Source organism: Camelina sativa, chromosome 7 (genome assembly GCF_030686135.1).
Source record: "Camelina sativa cultivar CO46 ecotype springtype chromosome 7, ASM3068613v1".
Classification (NCBI taxonomy): domain Eukaryota; kingdom Viridiplantae; phylum Streptophyta; class Magnoliopsida; order Brassicales; family Brassicaceae; genus Camelina; species Camelina sativa.
Window position 1 is genome coordinate 18,361,763 of NC_141886.1, and position 22,692 is coordinate 18,384,454.

Here is a 22,692-nt window from a genome sequence, read left to right on the forward strand (position 1 = left end):
AGAGATATGTTATCCTTTTTTTTACAATTACTGAAATGGAGAGACTAGCTAGGTGCTACGGACCAGTAACAGTACCATAAGAAACTAACTTTCCAAATTAAGCACCACCTCTTAGACATGAAATGTGGATATCAAACATGCACGTCATTTCCCTATGTTGGTCACGTGTATACGTATTGGCACACATACTCACATTGTCACAAGACTTCCAGGATTTGTGAAGCAACAATTATATAAATACCATCTTCCTCGGCCAAACTATATAGTTTATTATATAATTTGGTTAGATACTTCTATTAACTATATCTTTGGGCCATGGAGGGCTTGTCCAGTGGGTTGAAGAAAGGTGCATGGACTGCTGAAGCATAGTCTCCTGAAGCAGTGCACTGATAAGTATGGAGAAGGCAAATGGCACCAAGTTATTTTAAGAGCTGGTATATGTTACATATAATGTATATATATTTTACATAGATGTAAAATATCTAGTCACTTGTGTTATTGTTTCTCTCCAGTTAACTAACAGGTTGAAAATATAAATTAATTTATGGAACAATTTTTTTTGTAGTCAACATTATAGGGGAACGTATATAACAAAGTGTATTTTACTCTAAAGATAACCACAATGAGAATCTCGTTAGTTTTTTCTCAGTTAACGAGCTAAAAAGTGGGAATCTGTGTATGTAAAGTATCTATGTGTGTATTGGCGTATAGTTGATGTCCATTCTGTGAATGTTCATAGATTCGTCGTTATAAAGTTGTCACAATAGGTATAATTAATTGTAATGATCTCGATAATTGGTTATGTAGGGCTAAACCGATGCGGAAAGGGTTGTAGATTAATATGGTTGTATCAAATGAGGAAGATTTAGATTGACGAAGTTGATCTTCTCCTTCGCCTTCATAAGCTTCTACGAAACAGGTGCATGGACTGCTGAAGACACTAAATCCAAATTATTTATAAAATAAAATGTAATGCTCCAATACTAACTCATTTCACGAATTGTTCAAATGCATGCTTAGGTAATAGGTGGTCACTGATTGCCGGTAGATATCCTGGTCGCACGGCCAATAATGTAAAGAATTACTGGAACACACATTTCAAGAAGAAAAATGAACCGTGTTGTAAGAGCAAAATGAGAAAGAGAGGAATTACTTGTTCAGCTACCTCACCGCGGGAGCCAAAGAGTCAATGTTATAAAGCCTCAACCTTAACTCTATAACGGCTGCAACGTGCAGCTAGAAGTTGGCTTTAGCAAAGTAAGCAACAAAGATGAGAAGAAATATGAGTTTGTGAATAGTTTAACAGTTTGTAACATTTGCAGTAAAGAAATTAACTCCAAGAGACTGTAAAATACAAGAGAGGAAAAGAAGAGAAAAAATAGCTTCTTGTTATATGTCCACCCTATTTCTCTGTTTTGTTATATTTCTTGTGCATGATACTATCTTGTAATAATGTTAACCATCTGCCACCAATCATTAATATTCCTTTCTCCTAATTTTGATATTAACCATGTTTCTTTTTTATTTTATTTTATAAAAGTACGTACTGAAAAACCTTTTTCTCTAGTCAAATCAGTAACCAAAACAATAACGTAGCAAAGTAAGCACGACCGCTAATACATGAAATGTGGATATCAAACATGCACGTCATTACCTTATGCCCTTCACGTGTATATATACACATATTCCCTCACATTATATTGTCAATAAGTCCTCCGAGGATTTGCGAAGCCACCATAACCCCCTCTTCCTCGACCTTTTTCTCATAAATTTTAAAATACTTGGTTATCTATTTAAGGTCCATGGAGGGTTCGTCCAAAGGGTTGACAAAAGGTGCATGGACTGCTGAAGAAGATAGTCTCTTGAGGCAATGTATTGAGAAGTATGGAGAAGGCAAATGGCATCAAGTTCCTTTAAGAGCTGGTATATATGCATGATATTTACACACACACGCACACATACACAATATATTCTCCTTATCGTTTTATTGAACAGTTCTCCTTTAAGAGCTGGTATATATGCATGAAGTTATCGTTTCATGCTAGTAAATTAGTTGTAAAACAAAAACAAACAAACAGTTTATTCATGAAAAAGTTCTTTATGCTGTTCATATTCATTTTGGACTTAAACGAAGATATTTTTTTGGTTAAAACGAAAGATAAAAAAATGAAAACTATTTTTACGTCAAGTAAATATATTATTCAGTCTTCACAAACAACGAAGATCCTAACTTCCGTCAAGTCGTTAATTGTTTTTACTGAATTGTCTTCGTGTAATTGGACTCCGTGAAAATTTATGTACCAACGTGTTAATGTGTTTGAAACAGTAATATTGGTGTGCATAGATTAATCTTCATGATAGAAGACATGGAAAGAAAAAAAATCAGTCTTCGTGTGGAATAACTAATGTAAATTATTGGCTTTGTAGGGCTAAATCGATGCAGAAAGAGTTGTAGACTAAGATGGTTGAACTATTTGAAGCCAAGTATCAAGAAAGGGAGACTTAACTCTGATGAAGTTGATCTTCTTATTCGCCTTCATAAACTTCTAGGAAACAGGTACTGTTTACTCAATACAAATTATCTGGAGGGCCTTAAGATCAACACTCGAAACTTATATGTATAATTTTTAACAATGTTTAGGTGGTCCTTGATTGCTGGTCGATTGCCTGGTCGGACGGCTAATGATGTGAAAAATTACTGGAACACACATCTGAGTAAGAAATATGAACCAGGTTGTAAGACTAAAATGAAAAAGAAAAACATCATTTCCCCTCCTACAAGTACAACAACAACGGTCCAAAAAGTTAATGTTTTTAAGCCTCGACCTCGATCCTTCACTGTTAACAAAGACTGCAGCCATCTCAATGGCCTACCAGAAGTTGACATAATTCCTTCAAGCAATGGACTCAGCATCAATAATGTTTGTGATGATAGTATCACTTTCGACAAAGATGATGAGAAAGATGATTTTCTGAATATTCTGATAAATGAAGATGATATGTGGTTGGAGAATTTACTGGACGATAGCCAAGAAGCAGATGCAGTAGTTCCAGAAGCCACGACAAATGAACAGGGGGACACTTTGGCGTTTGACGTTGAGCAACTTTGGAGTCTGTTCGATGGAGAGACTGTGCAACTTGATTAGTGTTTCTCACCGTTTGTTTGCGTCTATGTGTGGGTTTCCTTTGGTATTTATTTTATATTTTTCTTCAGGAACTATAATGACATTTAGCATTTTAAACAAACATTTTTCTTTCTTTCTGTGTTTTTTACCTTTTTCAAAAAAAAAATAATAATAATGATAATTATTGTTAGTTCCTTAATAAAAAAAATGACCCACCCTAAATATACATAGATAGCTATATTTTACTGTTCGACTAGCTTTTCTAGACTTAAAGGTTGTAAAATATAGAGTTTTTTACGTACCAATTATTAAAAATAAAACAAAATTTATCAAAATAAGTTAAGTTATTTACTTGAAACAATAATGGAAGCAAGTAGGGCTACCAAAAATGGAGACAGCTCGCGCAGTGAACTAGTACGTACGTGTAAGAGTCTTGTTTTGTCCATGATTAACAAAGTATGATTTTTTCCTCAACATTCAAAGTATGAGTACTATTCTTCTATTTCTAACAAAGCATTAGAGGTAATACCTCCTCTGTAAATCTTACTTTTTTTTAAGGAATATATTTAACAACTAGCTAAAAATAAAAGTATTTGTAGTTGCACTGAAAACCAAATAAGATTTTTTGTTATACTTTCGTAAATGCTTTTGGCTGATTAGGAAGAAGTGTCGAGTCCTACTGTTTTCAACGAAATAATATGTGACAAGGACTACGTACTCTTGTAGTAATCATGTAATGTTTGGTCAAAAGTGTTGACATCTTTGTAAATTACAAGTGATGTCATCTTCTCATTACTTGTAAATTGCTTTTCTATACAAGAACGGTAGCTAGTCAAATAGTAGTAAGCTGATCCGAGAACGGTAGTATAGATAAAACGGTCAGTTAAAAATTTTAGAAGCCAGTAAAGGCGTGCAAGACTAACGATTATACTATAGATAAAACGGTCAGTTAAAAATTATTCTTATGTATCGTGATTTCCAAAATCTAACTCTCAACTGATAAAAGAAAATTTAGAATAAATGTACAAGGTTTCTATACAAAAAAGTTATTGGTAGTTAATATCCATTTTCTCCATGGGTAAAAATAAATAAACAAAAGATACATGGAAGTTTTCGCCATTTTTGTAAATCTTTGTTCTCACTCCTCTTTAAAGACCTTTTGTTTTATTGTAGAGTTTGGACCCTCAATTTAACGAGAAAATTTGTTTTGAACTCTCAATTTGACGAGAAAATTAGTTTTGGACCATCAACGTTGTCATGTATCAATTTAACTCTGTAGTATACGTGTATTCAGGCCCGGTCCTAGAGATTCACTGGTCTAAAGCATATCTTAGAAATATAGCATTTATATATTGCATGTATTGAAAACTAAGCTTGTTTTGACATAGTGTACAAAGAAACCTGATAAGCATACGATATTTTACTATATAGAAAAAAATTAATATTGTTTAAAACAACACAAGAAATAAGGAAATGTTAAAAATGAATAAAAAGTACGTAAACATGAGGAGAGAAATTGACTGAAATTGGCCAATATTAGTGTTCTAAAGTAACAAAATATAGCCTCTAAATTTTAAGTTATTGGTGGCCTAAAGCGACAGACCGCTTCATTCACCTTATGGGAGGACCCGCCCAGTGTGTATTTATTTCTATATCAATGAAGCAACTGAAATACGGCAACGTCTATATCTTTTTGGTTGGGCTTGCCAACTTGTGCAAAGCGTAACCGTTGAAAGTGTAGTATTTAAAATAATAACAATACGATAGTTATTACGTGTGTACCTGGCACGTCTCTAAGGGTTGTGCTAATATGGGCCAACCGAGAAGGGGAAAAAAGAAATGACTTATGATTGATTAGTGTTTTATTTTATCGAGGATTAAACACTTACACGTGGTTAACGAATGGATCTACCAATTCGAATATTTTATTTGTTCAATGTCGTATATGCAAAAACATAAATAAAATATTTTACCCTCTCTCTTTTTTTATAAACAAACAATTTTACCTTCGATAAAAGTGGATGATATATTAGGCAAAAGTTTACTCTCTTATGTAGTTATGTTTAGTAATCATTTCATTTCAACAATTTCCTCTTTCATAAACCCATAAATAGCATAGCCGTTAATGAACCATTAGCAATTTTTAGTCGAAGATAAAAGAACAATGTTCGATAGACATTAATCTACCATTCAACTTAAAGAGCTTTAACTAACTTACCAGTCAACTTAAAAGCTTTAACTAACTTACCAATCAAGTTTTTTTTTTTGGGTAAACCCTTACCCTACCAATGGTATATAAATAGAAGTAAGAAAAAAAAAACATTTTTTTTTTGATAACTGATGAGTGATATTAAAGGCTTCCTAGGACCAAAGACTAATCTCCTGGGGCTGAGAGAAACCATGTTAAAATTTGAACCCCGTGACCAATGCTACTCGAACCCCGTGGCCAATGCATAGTTACATATGCCAAGTATAATATTATAATATTATAAACTATTACATGGTTATATATACATAAACTATATAACATCATGTGGTCAACACCAAATACATACAATTATGGTACACTTGTTGACTCACTCTAGCATTGACCAAAAAAAATATATCATTTTTTCTTTTTGTATTATTAAAAACCAAAATAAGAAATTGTTATATTAAATTATCTATGGTTTTGTAAAATTAAAAAAAAAAACATATTCTATATTCAATATCTAGATATTTGTATTATATCATTAATGTATTCATTCTTATAAAAAACAGTTATACATTAATTTTTAAAGCAAAAATAATTGTAAAATAAAAATCATTACTAATTAATTAGTACTATTAAAATATAAATAAAAGCTGGAAAATTCGTATAATAATCAATTAGTAAGGGAATTGCTTATTTTTACATATTATTTTATTTATTTAAATACAAAAACTATTGTTTAATATTTTCAACCATAAAAATTGTTTATTACAAGAAATATCAACTACTATCATTAGAAAAATAATATGCAAAATAAAATTTATAATATGGTAATTTTACCTTTTTTTTTGTCAAAAAACGATACTTGTTCTATATAAAGCAAGAGCAACAAAGTATATAAATCACTCTAATCCTGCAAGCACCGCTTACACTTACAAGCAATAACATAAAGTGAAGCATACAATGTATAAGTTTTAGGGTACTTGATTGTTGTTGTTGTTGTTGTTGTTTGGATGATGGATGTTTGTTGAGATTTTACTGACCAGTCCAAAGAGTTTTCTTTAGTGTAGTAGCTGAATCTCCCTTTCGAGTTGGGGTTCAGAACGAATAGCAGTTCCATGAAGCATGGCATTTTGTTCTCATCAAAGGTTATTTATGAGAGCATGGAAAACTACAGTAAAACCTCTATAAATTAATAATGTTAGGACTAAGATATTTTATTAATTTATAGTGATATTAATTTATCAATAAATTAATAATTATTAATTTACAATTATTAATTTATAGGTATATTTTTAATTGCTCAATTTTTTAAAATAATGAATTGAGACAATTTTTGCAGAATAATATTAAAATTTTGGATGTTGTAAATTTTATGTTATTGGAATTTAATTTGAAATAATTAAAAAATATTTTTGACAATGAATTACAAATATTGTAGACAAATTTACTTATATACATGACATAAATATTCAAATTTATGAATAAGAATATCAATTATCGTATTTTAATAGTCTATCAATCTATCCAAATGTAAATGATGCATATTTAGAAATTGAAAACTTTAAAAAATTTGACGTGCTTTATGGAATGTTATAGAATATTTTATATCAATATATTTTAAAGATACAATATAACAATTGTTTTATGGATATGAGGTTTAAGAGAAACATATTTTACTATATCAGCATATATATATATATATGTATGTAATTTTACATGATTATTAATTTATGATATTATTGGGACCATATTTTACATAGGGATTTCAAAAAAATTATTATCTTATTATCTTATCGAATTTTATTATTTTTTACACTGTCCCGACTTGGGACTAGCAAAATTTATTAATTTATAGTGTTTATTAATTTATAGAGATTTTACTGTAGTTTATATATGGTAAGCTTCCCATGTGTGGTAGGCTTCTTAGACCAAGCTAGATACCAGTGAAGCTTGAATCAAGCAAGGGAACAGAATGAGCAAACAGCTCTGACCATAGAGCTTTGGATTAAGTGCATTGGAAAAATATATGATCACTTGATTCAAAACCAGTTTGACAGAGAATAAAAGATGCCAGAACAGGCATATTCCATCTTATGAGGCGATCCCTTGTAGTGATTCTGTCAAGAACTGTTAACCAATTCATAAATGTCATCTTCGGAATCTGTTCCTTGAACCAAACTTGAGAGTGCCAAGTAATAGAAGGTCCAGGAGGATGTAGATGCCTCCATGTTTTCATGGTCGAGAAGGAACCTTGATTCTGGTCTAGAGTGAACTTCCAGCTAAAAATGTCATCTCCAATGTATGTATTAGGTGGTTTATGGGATTATGGGATTGTAGGCATGTTTAAAGCAGCTCAGCTCTCGGATTCCTACCTCGGGGGATGCAATAGACACCATTTTGAGCAGTTTCTTTGACCATATAGAGGTAAGCAATACACGTAAGACGAGAACCATAATCGCCTATAATGTCTATTAAATAGCCTAGACCTGTCCAATTTTAATGCCAAAATAAAGCAGACTGAACATAAACGATGTTGCATTATGCACAAAGGATCTTGCTAGTGGTCTCAATTTTGTGAGCCGTCTCCAAATCCAGCTTCCAGTAGTTCTAAAATCTGCATCCCTGAAACTACGACCCCTTATCAAGTATTTCTTAACCTAGGAAAATCACAGTGAACTTGGCTGAGAGTAAAAAAAGCCAAATCAACTTAAATCCATAGATCTTATTCCAGTCAACAAACCTTTTAAGTCCCAAGCCTCCAGAAGACTAGGGGGAGCAGACAATCTTCCAAGAAACCTTTGCCCCATGAGCTGTAGATGCAAATTCATTCCACAAAAACGCATTGAATAACTCCTCAAGGGATTCTTGACATTTGGTTGGTAACAAGAAAATTGAAGCCCAAAAGTTAATAGTGCTATTTATGGCTGATTGGATAAGCTGCAATCTTCATGTAAATGATAAGTATCTATTTTTTCAAGAGGACATACGTTCTTTAACCTTCTCAATTAGAGGCTGGTAATCTGACTCTTGTCAGTTTTTGTGGAGTAAGTGGTACTCCTAGGTAGCGCACAGGCAAAAAACCATGCATGAGATTGTGGCGTGCAGTCAGTTGAGCTATTGCTTCCAAATTGTTGCCATCAAGGTAGAGGCAAGTTTTTTGAAGATTGATTCCTAAACCTGAGAGTCTTTTAAACTGAGAGAACACCTCAAGGATTACAACCAGAGAATTTTCAGTTCCATCGAAAAAACCTTGAATGTCATCAGTGAAGCTAAAATGTGTGATTAACGGCTCTACGCAAGTCAGGTGAGGTTGAAACCTATGCGAGGAGCCGGCAGCATCAAATTTTTTGGATAGAATATCCAAAAAAATTGTGAACATGGGAGTAGAGATTGAGTCACCCTGCCTAACACCCTTCTTCCGCCAAACAGTTCTCCATTGAATCCAACAAAGTAGGATGGAGTAATGTAGTAGGCAATCGACAAATTAATGAACACTGCAGGGAGTTCATATGCCTTCATAATATTAGTGGGAAAGCTCCAGTCAATATTATCAGAAACCTTTGAAATGTTGACTTGTAGACATCCTCTTGTCACTAGACCATCTTTATTGAAGTCATCAACTAACTCTGAAGCTAATAAAACATTTTACAAAGAAGTCTACCATGTATGAATGCCACTTGATACTTTTAAATCGCTAACGCCATGAAAATCATCAGTCTATTTTCCAAAATCGTCTGAAACGACCCGACCCATTTTTTTTAATAAATAAATAATAAATAATAATAGATATAATAATAATAATAAATACTCTACAACTAGTGGTCACATACCCAGTAACCACCTAACCACTAACACACAACAACAAATAACATAAACCATAACATTAAACCAATAGATATCCACTAATAAATAACCAATAACAAAGTATAACCATTTATCTAATAACCAATCATCAAAACATAAAACAACCTAGCAATGTTCTATTGACCCAACTCTAGCAACCTAGCAATGCCAGACAACAACTGATATGATGGAAAGCAATAAGGATGATCAAGTGGAAGCTGAGCTTGTTCCTGAGGATGCTATGCTTGTACCTGTTGGACCAATGACAAGGGCAAGGACCAAACAACTTGCTGGAGCTGTTCATTTGATATTTGAAGATATTTGGAGCAAAGAGAACATGGGAATTTCTGTTAGGGATGATATCTATCAAGTCCAGCCCACTTTGAGCCTAATACAAGTCCAAGAAAGCCCAAAATAATCACTTTATTTTGTGGCCAAAGAAGAGTGACGAAAATAAGAGATACATGCATTAACAATCACTTTGGAGGAAGGAAACATGCACCAAGAGTTGAGTCTTCATTCAACTATCTATCTTTAATGTTTTTTAGTTTCAAGAATAATCAATACTTGGCTTTGTGACCAAGTTTTCTATCTTTTTATAAACACATGTAATCTCATTTGAGAAAATCAATCAATCAAGAAATCTTTTATCTTTTATTTGAGAGTGGTAAACTCCTTTATTCCTTTGGAACTTGTTCTTTCTCCTTGGTGGGTTACATCAAAGAGTTCTCCTTGGTGGGTTACATCAAAGATATTTCGGTATTTCAAGTGATTCCACCGCACTTGACGTTGCCATTCATTAGCTGACGGTTGAATAGTCGTTATAAGAGAGTCTAGGGCACAAGGATTGTTGGGATTCGTCTCACGCCTTGTCATCTGTCTCCGCGAAGCTTCTATCTAAAGTTCCACCATCTTGCTTTGTTTGGTTTGTTTTAAGAGAATTTGGGGCATAAGGATCTTCGAGTTTATCTCACGCCTTATCATCCAGCTTCGCGAGCCATCGGAGTTCTAGGATTATCAGTCTACCTACCATAGAGCTTCGATTCCTTGGGAGGATCACATCAACAACGAATCGAGTCCCTATAACATCCTCCTATTCATCGCCTTGATTCCACGATCACACTTTGCCTTTACCTGCACCACAAACACAAATTGAGATGCATGAGTATTTCATAAACACTCAGTGAGGCAATCCTCCCATCTACCGGGCTATACACACAAGCAACTGAGATACCAATGTCCAAACAATAAAACAAACAAATCATACAAACCCGGAAAACAAACATCGTCTCGCTAGAAGGGAGGTGTCGACCGACACTGGCTCTTGGTGTCGACCAACACTACCCCACAGTGTCAATCGATGCTGCTTCACTGGTGTCGACCGACACTGGCTCTTGGTGTCGACCGACACTACCCCACAGTGTCAATCGATGCTGCTTCACTGGTGTCGACCGACACCCTCCTCGTCTTGTTTGACACTAACTCTGCAATCACGAACCGCTTGAAGCCGAGAGCCGCATCTCGCTTCCAATCATCACTAAATCGTCCAATACTCAAACCCAAAGCCATCAACATCCGTAGTAACCTGTAGCAACCATTCACAGCAAGAAAAACACACAAAACAACAACAACAAACAAGCAAGAACAAAGAAATCTCAGGCTTAGATCAGCCATGGTCATGCACTCACCTCTTTGCAGGAAGTTTCTAACCAACCACGACGAATCCCACCCTCCTAGCAAGCTTTTATCTCGTTCCTAGCCTTAGATCTTCACTCCCACAACAAGATCTCACCAAATAAGCCTTAAAATCTCACAAAAACTCACAAAACCTCAAGAAGAAAGTTTTCTCTCCTTTTCTTTCTGTTTCAGCGGCGTAACAACCAAAAACACGACCAAGGTCGACTTTTCTCCTTTAATACCCGGTTCTATAGTTTTCCCTAAACCAAACCGACCAAAATTGATAATTAAATCGAACTGGTCAAACCCGAAATTAATGGTGTCGACCGACACCACCCTTGGTATCGATCGACACCCATCCCTAAAACGCAAAGTTTTGGTTCGCGGATGTTACAATTCTCCCCCACCAACATAGATTCGTCCTTGAATCTCGAACAACTATCAGTTAAGGACTCCTGTGCAACCATCTCCACGGCTCGCACTCCTTCGACCGATCTACGGAAAGTCACCTCTAGGCGATAAACTCACGTTTCAGGTATTATTTGCTCTCGAATTTTAGAGTTTCCTTTACTCATAGGTCTAAACCTTTAGTTTTTATTGGGTCCTCATCAGACCGAAGCCTGCATGCCATAATATTGGCTCCTTATCGGGCCTAAGCCCGCATGCCATAATATATAAGGAAGTCCAATACTCATCTCTCAGGTTGCCACCCTACAGCGCTTCCCCGGATCGTCATCTGAAGTCGATATAACCACCATACTCTTAAGCCACAAAGTCTCAGAATATGACGGTACTAGGAGAACCTAAGTTCCCTAAAAGTCGTGAGCAAACAATTCTGAACACGTCTGAGCCCTATCCCTATTCAGGTTTCCTTCCCGTGATTCGTGTAGAACAACACAATGTCCCACCAGCCACATATCCCCTCACTGGAATACCTCATGACCGCACAAGGATCATCTCAATGCCACAAGGGCCGCCCAATAGGCCAACATATTTCCTAACAGGACCGCCACCAAGGCCAAACAATGTCCTAAACAGGACCGTCACAAAGACCATTTATCCTGAAGGACCGTCACGAAGACCACTTGTCCCAAACGACCGTCATAAAGTCCACTTGTCTCAAAAGACCGTCACGAAGACTACTTGTTTTGAAGGACCGTCACAAAGAGCACTCATCCCGAAGGATCCCCTCAACAGGCCACACGTCCCGAAGGACCGTCACGAAGACCACACATCCCGAAAGACCGCCTAAACAGGCATATTGGCTAAACAGCCCGCCACAAAGGCCACACAATTGGCTAAACAGCCCGCCACGAAGGCGACACAATGTCCCAAAAAACCGCCACACACGGGCACCATGACTCTAAAGTCCGCCACAAAGGCTACACAAGCCCCTCCAAGGCTCAAAACCCCTAAAAATGGACAAATTATAACTCCCATTAAACTTTCCATTTTTAGAACGTTCAACTTTTGGAAACTTTCTACTTCAGGAAACTTTCTCTCAAACCATCGCCTCACGGATAATTCGTAGCCCGAACACCACCTCATATTGTTACTTAGTCGCAAAAACAACCACCCTTAAGCGACCAAGTAAACAAGAGAGATGAGCTGGAATACTCCATTCCCGCTCCACCCACGGACTACAACTGGGACCAGGCTAGACAAGCACAAGTCGCGGCCCGCTTCTCATACCACTTCTTAAACATTTCCTTCATCCTCGCCTCTGGCTCCCAAGTCTTCTCCTCAACACCATCACAATCCCAAAGGACTCTCATCAAAGGAACCTTCTTCTTACGAATTTCTTTGATCCTCCTCTCGAGAACCCTTACTGGTCTCGCCTCCAAAGTCATGTTAGGCTGATGATCCTCAGGGATCTTAGCCAACAACCGATCATCCTCACGGAGACACTTCCGCAACATAGACACATGGAAGACCTTATGGAACGGGACCATAACCTCAGGTAACTCCAGTTTATATGCCACATGTCCCACTCGCTCAATCACTCTGAACGGACCCATATACCTCAGAATCAACTTAGTCTCAGTCAATGACCTGTTCGGACCTCGCAACATTGACATCTTGAGGTACACTCTGGCTCCCACCTGAAACTCAAGATCATTCCTCCTCCTATCGGCATAACTCCTCTGCCGATCCTGAGATTCCTTCATGTTCAGCTTGAGAACCCGAATTTTCTCTGAGGTGTCCTGAATAAAATCTGCCCCATACATGCTCCTCTCCCCCGCCTAAATCCAGCATAACGGTGTACGACACGACCTCCCATACAAATCCTCATAAGGAGTCATCCAAATACTCGCCTGGTAACTGTTGTTGTAAGCAAACTCTACCAAGATCAGGTGATCTGCCCAATGGCCACCCCAATCTAGCACACACATCCTTAGCAAATCCTCAAACGTTAAGATCGTCCTCTCTGACTGTCCATCTGTCTGGGGATGATAAGCTGTACTCATATTCACCTTAGTGCCCATCTCTGCCTGAAATGTCGTCCAGAACACCGAAGTGAACTTGGAATCCCTATCTGACACAATGCTCGCTGGCACCCCATGCAACCTGACTATCTCCTTCACATACTTTTTAGCCAAGACTGCTGCTCCATCAGTCTTCTTATTGGCCAGAAAATATGCCGACTTAGTCAACCGGTCCACAATGACCCAAATATCATCAAACGTCCATAGTAATCATATCCCACTTCCACTCTAGAATGGGAAGACTCTTCAGTAACCCACCTGGGACCTGATGTTCAGCCTTCACTAGCTGACAGACATCACACCTCGCGACCCAACTAGCTACATCCTTCTTCATCCCGACCCAGTGATAGTACCTCTTGAGATCACGTTACATTTTGGTCGCTCCTGGATGAATAGAAAACATGCTCGCAAGAGCCTCTCTCAGGATCTCCTGCCTTAACTCCTCATCCTTAGGTACACAAATCCGCCCATGCACCAAAACAATACCGTTAGCTGAGACCTGATACTACAAACCAACATCCTTAGAGGCATTCACCAGCCCCAAATCCTTCTCCTGAGCCAACCACACCTTGCTCAGAAGATCTGCTCTATCAGTTGCAACCAAACCCAACGACTCCTGAGAAACCGCACACAAATTCAAAGTACTGATCTCCCATACCAGAGACTCCATATCCTGCTCTTGAGCCTAAGCCGCCCGCTTCCGACTCAAAGCATCAGTAACCAAGTTAGCCTTACCAGGGTAATAGGCTATCTCCAAATCATAATCCGCCACCAGCTCCGTCCACCGCCTCTGCCTCAAGTTCAGCTCGGGCTGAGTGAATATATACTTCAGGCTATTATGATTTGTAAACACTTGTACCTTTGCACCATAAAGATAAGATCTCCAAATCTTCAGGGCAAAAACTACACCAGCCATCTCCAAGTCATGAGTAGGATAGTTATCCTCATGCTTCCGCAACTGCCACGAAGCGTAGGCAATCACCTTTCCATGCTGCATCAACACACACCCTAAACCAACTCTGGATGCATCAGTATAAACCACATAGGGTTCCCCCTGCTTAGGCAAAGCCAATACTGGCGTGGTACTCATCATCTCCTTCAATCTTGCAAAGCCCTCATCGCACTCCTATGACCATACAGAAGGAACATCCTTCCCTGTCAACTTATTCATCGGACGCGCTCTGCTCGCAAACTCCTGCACAAACCTCCTGTAGTAACCTGCCAGACCAAGGAAAGTCCTGATCTCAGTGGCATTTTGTGGTCTAGGTCAATCTCTGATAGCCTGAATCTTCTTCGGATCCACAGAAACCCCTTCTGCAGACATAATGTGACTCACAAAACCTATCTCACGCTGCCAAAAACTACACTTGCTCAACTTAGCAAACAACTTCTGCTTTCGCAGCTTCTCCAGAACTGCCTTCAAATGCATTGCAAGCTCCTCAGGACTCTTAGAATATACCATGATGTCGTTGATGAAAATGATGACATACACATCTAGAAACTCCTGAAAGATGTTGTTCATCAATCTCATAAACGCTTCTGGTGCGTTAGTCAATCCAAACGACATCACCACAAACTCATAATGCCCATACCTCGTCCTTAATGCAGTCTTCCTCACATATGCCTCATCTATCGGAATCTGAGGATAACCCGACGCCATATCTATCTTGGAGAACCAAGTAGCACCTGTCAACTGATCCAACAACTCATCGATCCTCGGAAAAGGGTATTAGTTCTTCACAGTGACCCGGTTCAGACCCCTGTAATCAATACACAAAAGAAAACTCCCATCCTTCTTCTTAACAAATAACACCGGCGCTCCCCATGGTAATACACTATGACGGATGAATCCCTTGTTCAACAGATCCTCCAACTGCTTCTTCAGCTCTCCCATCTCTGCTGGAGCTATCCCGTAAAGAGCCTTGGATAACGGTATCATCCCCGGTTCCAGTTCAATCGTGAAAGGATAAGACCGAGATGGTGGTAACCCTTGCTCGACTGGAACACATCCGCTATTCGTATACTGCCCCATTGACTCTGGCATTGATATAGTAACCAAATAAGCCTCACGGCCCTTCTCGATCATCTTCCCAGCCTGCATGGCCGAGATCACGAGACTCCCTGAAGTCGGTCTAATACCTTGAAAATCCAACTTCCCTCCTAAACGCTCAAACTCCACTCTACCCTGATGGCAATCAAGATGGACAATATGCCGATGCAACCAATCCATCCCCAAGATGACGTCATACAATTATACAGGACTAACAAGCAAATCTGCTGGCCACGACTCCCCTGCGATATGAATATCAATACCCCTCGCCCGTCCAATAACACTCAGAAACTTGCCTCCCGCAACTCTGACCACTCCCGCTTGCTCCCCAGGATCTCCTCCAATATCCGCACTCTCTGCACACTCTGGAGTAATGATGCTATGAGTAGCTCCAGAATCAAACATATCGTGTGACTTAAACCCGCCCACCAACAAGGTCCCTACAGAAACCACATGTGTTGAGAACCTAACTCTTTATCACAGGAAAACAGAAAATCTGAACCTACTGAAAATCACAAAGTCTAAGTACTAGAAATTATACATGTGATCGTCCCGACACTGGTTCCACCAGTCTCGACCGTCGTGTACACCCGTGGCGCCTCCTCAATCTGTGTTACCGGCTGCACCACTGCCACTGCCATCTGCTGCAACTTGGGACACTAGGGCTTGATATGCCCATGCTCCTTGCAATGATAGCATACAGGAACTGCTGCCGCTGGAGCACTCCTCTGGGACAGCTAGCTACCTTGTGATCCATGCTCCCACAACCAAAACACCCTGCACCACTCGGTCTCTGCGTAGCCTCCCACTTCCTCTTGGTTCTCTGCGTAGGCTTGCCACCCTTGCGAGAACCTCCCTGATGATGAGCCTTCCTAGGCTGTACCGCTGGACTAAGCGTCATTGACTGTGCCCGGATATCCCCCTCAATCTCTGCTGCAGTCTCCACCAGCTATGCACGCGTAGCATAACTCCGTCCTCTACAATGGATCAAGTCATCATGAAGAGCCCTCATAAACCTCCTGATTTGGGCCTACTCAGACTCCATAGCACTACCCCCATAAGACAGAAGTCGACTGAACTCTAAATCCAGCTCCCGCACTGACCGTGTTCCCTGAGATAACTGAAGGAACTGCACCTCCAACCGGTCTAATGCCTCTCTCGGAAAGTACTTGCGGTTGAACTCCTCCACAAAGTCAGCCCAACTCATCTTCATCTGCACCCTCCTAGCAGCCACTGATACCCACCACACCTGAGCATCACCAATCAAGTTGTAAACCCCAATGTCCACCCAAAACTCCTCAAGACATCTCAGAGTCTGGAAGTTACGTTCCACACTCGTCCTCCACGCATCTGCAACAGTAGGATCTTTACAACCCAAAAATCGCGCAGTATCAATGTTACGCATCTCCCTCAGCATAGACACATAACGACCATGTGCTCCCGCATCCACAGCCACTGGCTACCGCTCCTCCGCCTCCACTGGTGTCACTACCTGAGCCTGAGCCGGTACCATAGCTGGCAACCGCTCCAACACCTGTGCTATCAAAGCCGCCAAGCCAACTCCAGGGAATCCACCTGTTGGAACTCCCACACCCGGAAACCCAGCATCATCGGCCACTCAAGCACTAGCATTGCCCCCTCCGGCCACACTCATGGAATCCCCCTGGACACCCTGCGACTCGCCAACACCCTCAGCTGTCACACTCTGGTCCACAATATCACTAACTGCTCGACCTCTGCCCATACCACGACCACGTCCGCGTCCACGACCACATCCGTGTCCACGACCATGACCAGCGACAACATCCTCTCTAACCGTGAACAGAAGACTAAGCACACAATTATACATAACACAGAAACATAAACTCACCGTGGAATCACACTGTAGGCTCGAAGAGGATGTTCTAGGACTCCATGTCACACATAATTGACTAACTCACATAATCAATCAAGACATGCAATCCCAAATATCTACAACACAAAACCCGTAAGGACTCTTATACCAAACTGAAACGACATAACCCGTTTTTTTTTTATATAAATAATAAATGATAATAGAAATAATAATAATAATAAATACTCTACAACTAGTGGTCCCATATCCACTAGCCACCTAACCACAAACACACAACAGCGGATAATATAAACCATAACGTTAAACTAATAGATATCCAATAATAAATAACCAATAACAAAGTAAAACAGTTATCCAATAACCAATCATCAAAACATAAAACCAGCAACCTAGCAATGTTCTAATGACCCAACTCTAGCAACCTAGCAATGCCATACAACAACCAATCGAGTCCCTAGAACATCGTCCTCTTCATCGCCTTGATTCTACGAATCCCACCCTCCTAACAAGATTCTATCTCGTTCCTAGCCTCATGTCTTCACTCCCACAGCAAGATCTCACCAAATAAGTCTTGAAATCTCACAAAAACTCACAAAACCACAAGAACAAAGTTTTCTGTCCTTTTCTCTTTGTTTCAGCGGCGTAACAACCAAAAACACGGCCTAGGTCGACTTTTCTCCATTAGAGCATGGTTAGTGAGTAAGTGGCAGAGTCGCAGGTTCATCTGAGATGGCTTGGCTTGTGGAGGTATCAGCGGAGCTGGTGAGCTCAACGTTGGTGTTGGTGCTGCCCCAGGTGCGGGGGTTGTAGCGGGTGGTGCCCTAGGTCAGGATGATCGTCTGGAAGACTTGCTGGTTCACGTGTTGGCACGGCTTCCAGTTTTGATGCCACCAACAACCGGCGTGAAGGCTCCCTTAGTGCCGCCAACGGTTGGTGTGCAGGTTTCGATGGTGCCGCCAACGGTTGGTGTGCAGCATGTGGTTGGTTTGCATGTAGGTGTGCAGCCGGAGGCCGAGGTAGTGGATGCACATTATGTTCAGATGATGGTGCAGTTACGTCATGTGGGTGGGATACTTTCGTGGAGATATATTCACTTTGTTATCTCAACCGGTATCAGGTGGACCTAGCAGCACATTATCGATCGGGTTATGCGCGTGTACATGGAGGACGGCGGCGGCCCGGAGAGGACGGCGGCGGCGGCCCGGAGAGGACGGCGGCGGCGGCCCGGAGAGGACGGCGGCGGCGGCCCGGAGAGGACGGCGGCGGCGGCCCGGAGAGGACGGCGGCGGCCCGGAGAGGGCAGCGAAAGATGACTTTATTAGTCTTTTTGGGGGATTTCAACGCCAAATATTTCCCGCAGGAAGCGCTTGATCGCATGGAGGTGCAGTTCTTGGGGTTAACCTAGGGGAACCGTACTGTGCGTGAGCTGGACACGAAGTTCAGTCGACTTTTGGTGTATGCATGCCGGGTTTTTGAGCCGGAGTCAGGTTAGGTACGAAGATTCCTGTTGGCTTTTCATGATGACCTGAGGATTCGGTGTAGGGTGAGAAGCATGAGATTCATTTGAGAGAAGTTCTGAGGGAGTTACAAGAGCAGAAGCTTTTCGCTAAGCTGAGCAAATTCGGTTTCCGGCAGACGGAGATGGGTTTTCTAGGAAATGTTGTTTCTGCATAGGGAGTCTCTTTTGATCTAGAGAAGATAGAGGCAATTAGGGATTGGCCTACACTGATTAATGCCACTGAGATCAGAAGTTTTCTTGGATTGGCAGGATACTACATGAAGTTTTTGAGGGGTTTTGCGAGTATGGCACAATCGATGACTAAGCTGACAGGAAAGGACGTTCCTTTTGTATTGTTAACAGAGTGTGAGGCAGCTTTCGCAAGCCTGAAGCAGATGTCGACTATTAAACCAGTACTGGCTTGACCCGAGCAGGTTAAGCCGTATTTGGTGTAAACAGATGCTTCTAGAGTTGGTTTGGGATATGTATTAGGGGAAGGTTATTGCCTATGCTTCGCGGTAGTTGCGGAAGCATGAAGGCAACTATCCTACTCATGATTTGGAGATGGCAGCTGTGGTTTTCCCTTTAAAGATTTTGAGGTCTTATCTTTATGGCAGAAAGGTACATGTGTACACAGATCAAGAGCCTGAAGTATATCTTCACCAGCCTAGCTAAATTTGAGACAGAAGCGGTGGATGGAGTTGGTGAAAAATTATGTTCTGAATGTAGCTTACCACCACGATAAAGCTAACTTGGTGGTAGATGCTGTAAGCGGGATGGGGGCAGCCTCTTCTCAAGAGCATTTTATGGAGTCCTTGGTGACTGAGATTAGTACTTTGAAGTTGTGAGTTATCTCACAAGAGCCATTGGGTTTGGAGGCAGCTGATAGAGAATATCTTCTGAGTAGAGTTTGGTTGGGTTAGGAGAGTGATGTGGGCTAGTGAATGCCTCTAAAGATGCAGGTTCTCAATATCAGGTCTCTCCTAATGGGACTTTCCTTGTGCATGGTCAGGTTAGAGTGCCCAAGGATGAGGGTCTAAGGCAGGATATACTGAGGGAGGTTTAAAATAATTGATTTGACCACCTATGTCACCAAAGTGCACTTATATTTTTGGTCAATGGTCGTGAGAGAACTCAAGAGTTAAGGGTGCTTTAGCTGGAATAATTTTAGGATGGGTGCCCTTCCGGGAAGTGATTTGTCGGAACAGTGCAAGTGAGGACAAAACAAAGGGAAAAGATCATGTAGTGAATGGTAAGGACAGTAAAAAAGTCTTTAAAGCCTCCAGATGTAACAAAGCTACCGTCATATATGGGTGGACCCACCAGTCGGAAATGGAAGTGGGGCCCACTAAGCAAGGTGGGTATATAAGCTGGAGGTGGATATGAGGCCCACTAAGCAAGGTGGTGGTAGGGGTGTTACAAGTGGTATCAGAGCAAAACCCAGACGAGTGTAGAGTCAAGTTGGCTCACACCATCTGGGGTGACGATTTTGATGAGCAACGAGGAAGTTGCGATCGGTTAGTGGGGTTTAATTGTGACACTCTGGTTTACAGTGAGGTTTAAAAGAATTGATTTAGTCATATAAAGTGCACTTATCTTTTCGATCAACGGCCTTGAGAGAACTTAAGAGTTAAAGGTGCTTGAGCTGAAGCAAATTCAAAATGGGTGACCTTCCGAGAAGTGATTGTCGTAACTGTGCGAGTGAGGACAAAACACAGGAAAAACATTATGTGATGATTAGTACGGACGTTATAAAAGTATTTAAAACCTTCCAGACGTAGCAAACCATCTGTCGAATATGGATGGGCCTACGGTCCAGGAGTGGACATAGGGCCCACTAAGCAAGGTGAATCTATGGGCCGAGAGTGGATATGGGTATACTAATAAAGGTGGTGGTTGCGACGTTACAAATATAGCGATGAGTGGAGGTGGGAGAGATGGTGTAACTTTCATCTTTTTGGTCGGCGTGACGACTTTAGTGACTTCAGAAGCTTGTTGCCCTTTAACCTGCCAGGATGACACGAAAGCTTGCTTAGGTGGAGGCATCAATTGATTTGTTGTAAGCTGAGATTAAGGAGTCATTATGTTCCCAAGGTTAATGGTGTTGGAGATTTCTAGAGCAGTGGGCCGTTGATGGTAGATGTGTCTAATTTCCTTACAAAAATCGCATTTTAGAGGAAGCCTTGAGTATTCAACCCAAATGCTAACCTCATTCCTATCGTCATCCACCACCAATACCGATTGGGGAAGAATTTTTCTGAGCAGGATCTCCACCTTGATCCTCGTATATATGGCAAGAGGAGGAAGTTGTTACTTTTTTGTGTGGAGAAGCTTTCCAATTCATGATTTTATTGTGATTAATCCTAGGAGTGAGTTGAGTTGAGGAGGAACATCTTTGAGTATGACCTATATCAGTAGTGAAACTAGCTTCAGAGGAGTTAGGGTGGCTGTTAGAGACCAGGCGGTGACAGTAAACAAGCAATTACCCGCCTGCCAACATCCCACCTCAAGAACCCATTGGTGAGTAGACTTAGATGGGATATTGATGATAACAATACCATTCAGGAGACATACGATATTTATTCTTCCGTCCTTCCCCCATATAGGATTCAGGTCTACAAATATTTTCCCTACTAGAGGAGGAGTACCATGAAAGTGAGCAATAATGTGGTCTTTCCAAGTATTTGAAGCTTTGAGAATAATAGAAGCCAGAGCTCGGACCATAGGAGTACCATATTATAAGAACAAAGGTTGAGCAGCTTTATTGAGATTGCAAAGTTTAGGATTGAATCTCTCTGCCCGTTGAAGTTGAGTATCATCTATTACGGGCGGAGATTCGACGAAATCCTCTCGGATTGACTTCTCCTTTGACATATGGGAATTGAATACTGCTAGAGAAAGAGGAGTTTTTGATTTTTCAGGAAATTCTTCACTGAAGAGCTAGTCGTTTGTTTCATAGTAAAAAGATCTGAGGAAATGGTGGAGATTTCAAACAGGTTGACCCTTCGCGAATAGCAGGTCTGACAGAATTGAATCAGAGCCATCTGTAAAAGGTATCGGCATAGTAAAAATGAAGTGGAAAAAAAAAATCTCATCGGTGGTACGAAGCCAACCATCAATAAATTGAAATATTTAAGTTATCGTTAAATTTTTTGCACGATCCGAAAAAAAAAATCAAAATAACCAAAATATTTGTATTGATAGGTCAAAATTAAAGATTTTCTTTACTCAAATTTTTAAATAGAATAATAACTTTCCTACCATTATCATATTTTTTTCTTTTCTGTAATAATCACATACTCTTTAAATCTACAAAATTAAAGAAAAACTACAAAAGTAAATAAAATCTATTCGAATCTAAACTAATTCGTACTTGAAAAAAAAATTATTAAAAATTTAATAACTAAGATTTTAAAAATCTAATTTAATAAAATCTACAACTACAAATTTTATCAACATTTTTTACTAGAGTGGTTTATTTTTTTTATCAAAAAACTAATCAAATAAAATCTAAATCAGTTTCGTTTAACACCTTATATTTTAAAAATTAATAAATAATATAATAACAAAATAAATTATTATAATTTTTTATAAAATAATTCAGTCTACAGATAACCTCAAGTTAATACCTAGTTAAACAAATTAAAAGTCCAGTCAAAGTATGTTTATTTGATTAACTTTTGACAATATTAAAGTCACACAATATTAAGACGCTTTATAAACCGAGTAACCGACAATATTAATCGTACGTCACTTCCACAGATTTTTCTATTGCATAGTTTATTTATTCGGCCGCTCAAACCCGTTTGAAAACTATAGTGGTCCTAGTGGATCTTGTGCTCAAACATTAAAATATTTTAAATCATAGATAGAAATTTATAAATATGGATCGTTTATATATCATTTTAATAACTTTAGGGAATGTTTTTGTACAGTTAACACATGCCCTAAGATGGGTCGGCTT

General features: G+C 39.7%; 1 protein-coding gene across 1 annotated transcript; it reads left to right on the top strand.

Moving 5' to 3' along the window:
* Positions 1 to 1,704: 1,704 nt before the first annotated feature.
* LOC104701233 (transcription factor MYB114-like) lies at positions 1,705 to 3,372 on the top strand. The gene is made up of 3 exons (XM_010416879.3): positions 1,705 to 1,923; positions 2,428 to 2,557; positions 2,642 to 3,372. The coding sequence occupies exons 1-3, from the start codon at positions 1,803 to 1,805 to the stop codon at positions 3,144 to 3,146; spliced, it is 756 nt and encodes a 251-aa protein (XP_010415181.1). The 5' UTR covers positions 1,705 to 1,802; the 3' UTR covers positions 3,147 to 3,372.
* The last annotated feature ends 19,320 nt before the right edge of the window (positions 3,373 to 22,692 follow it).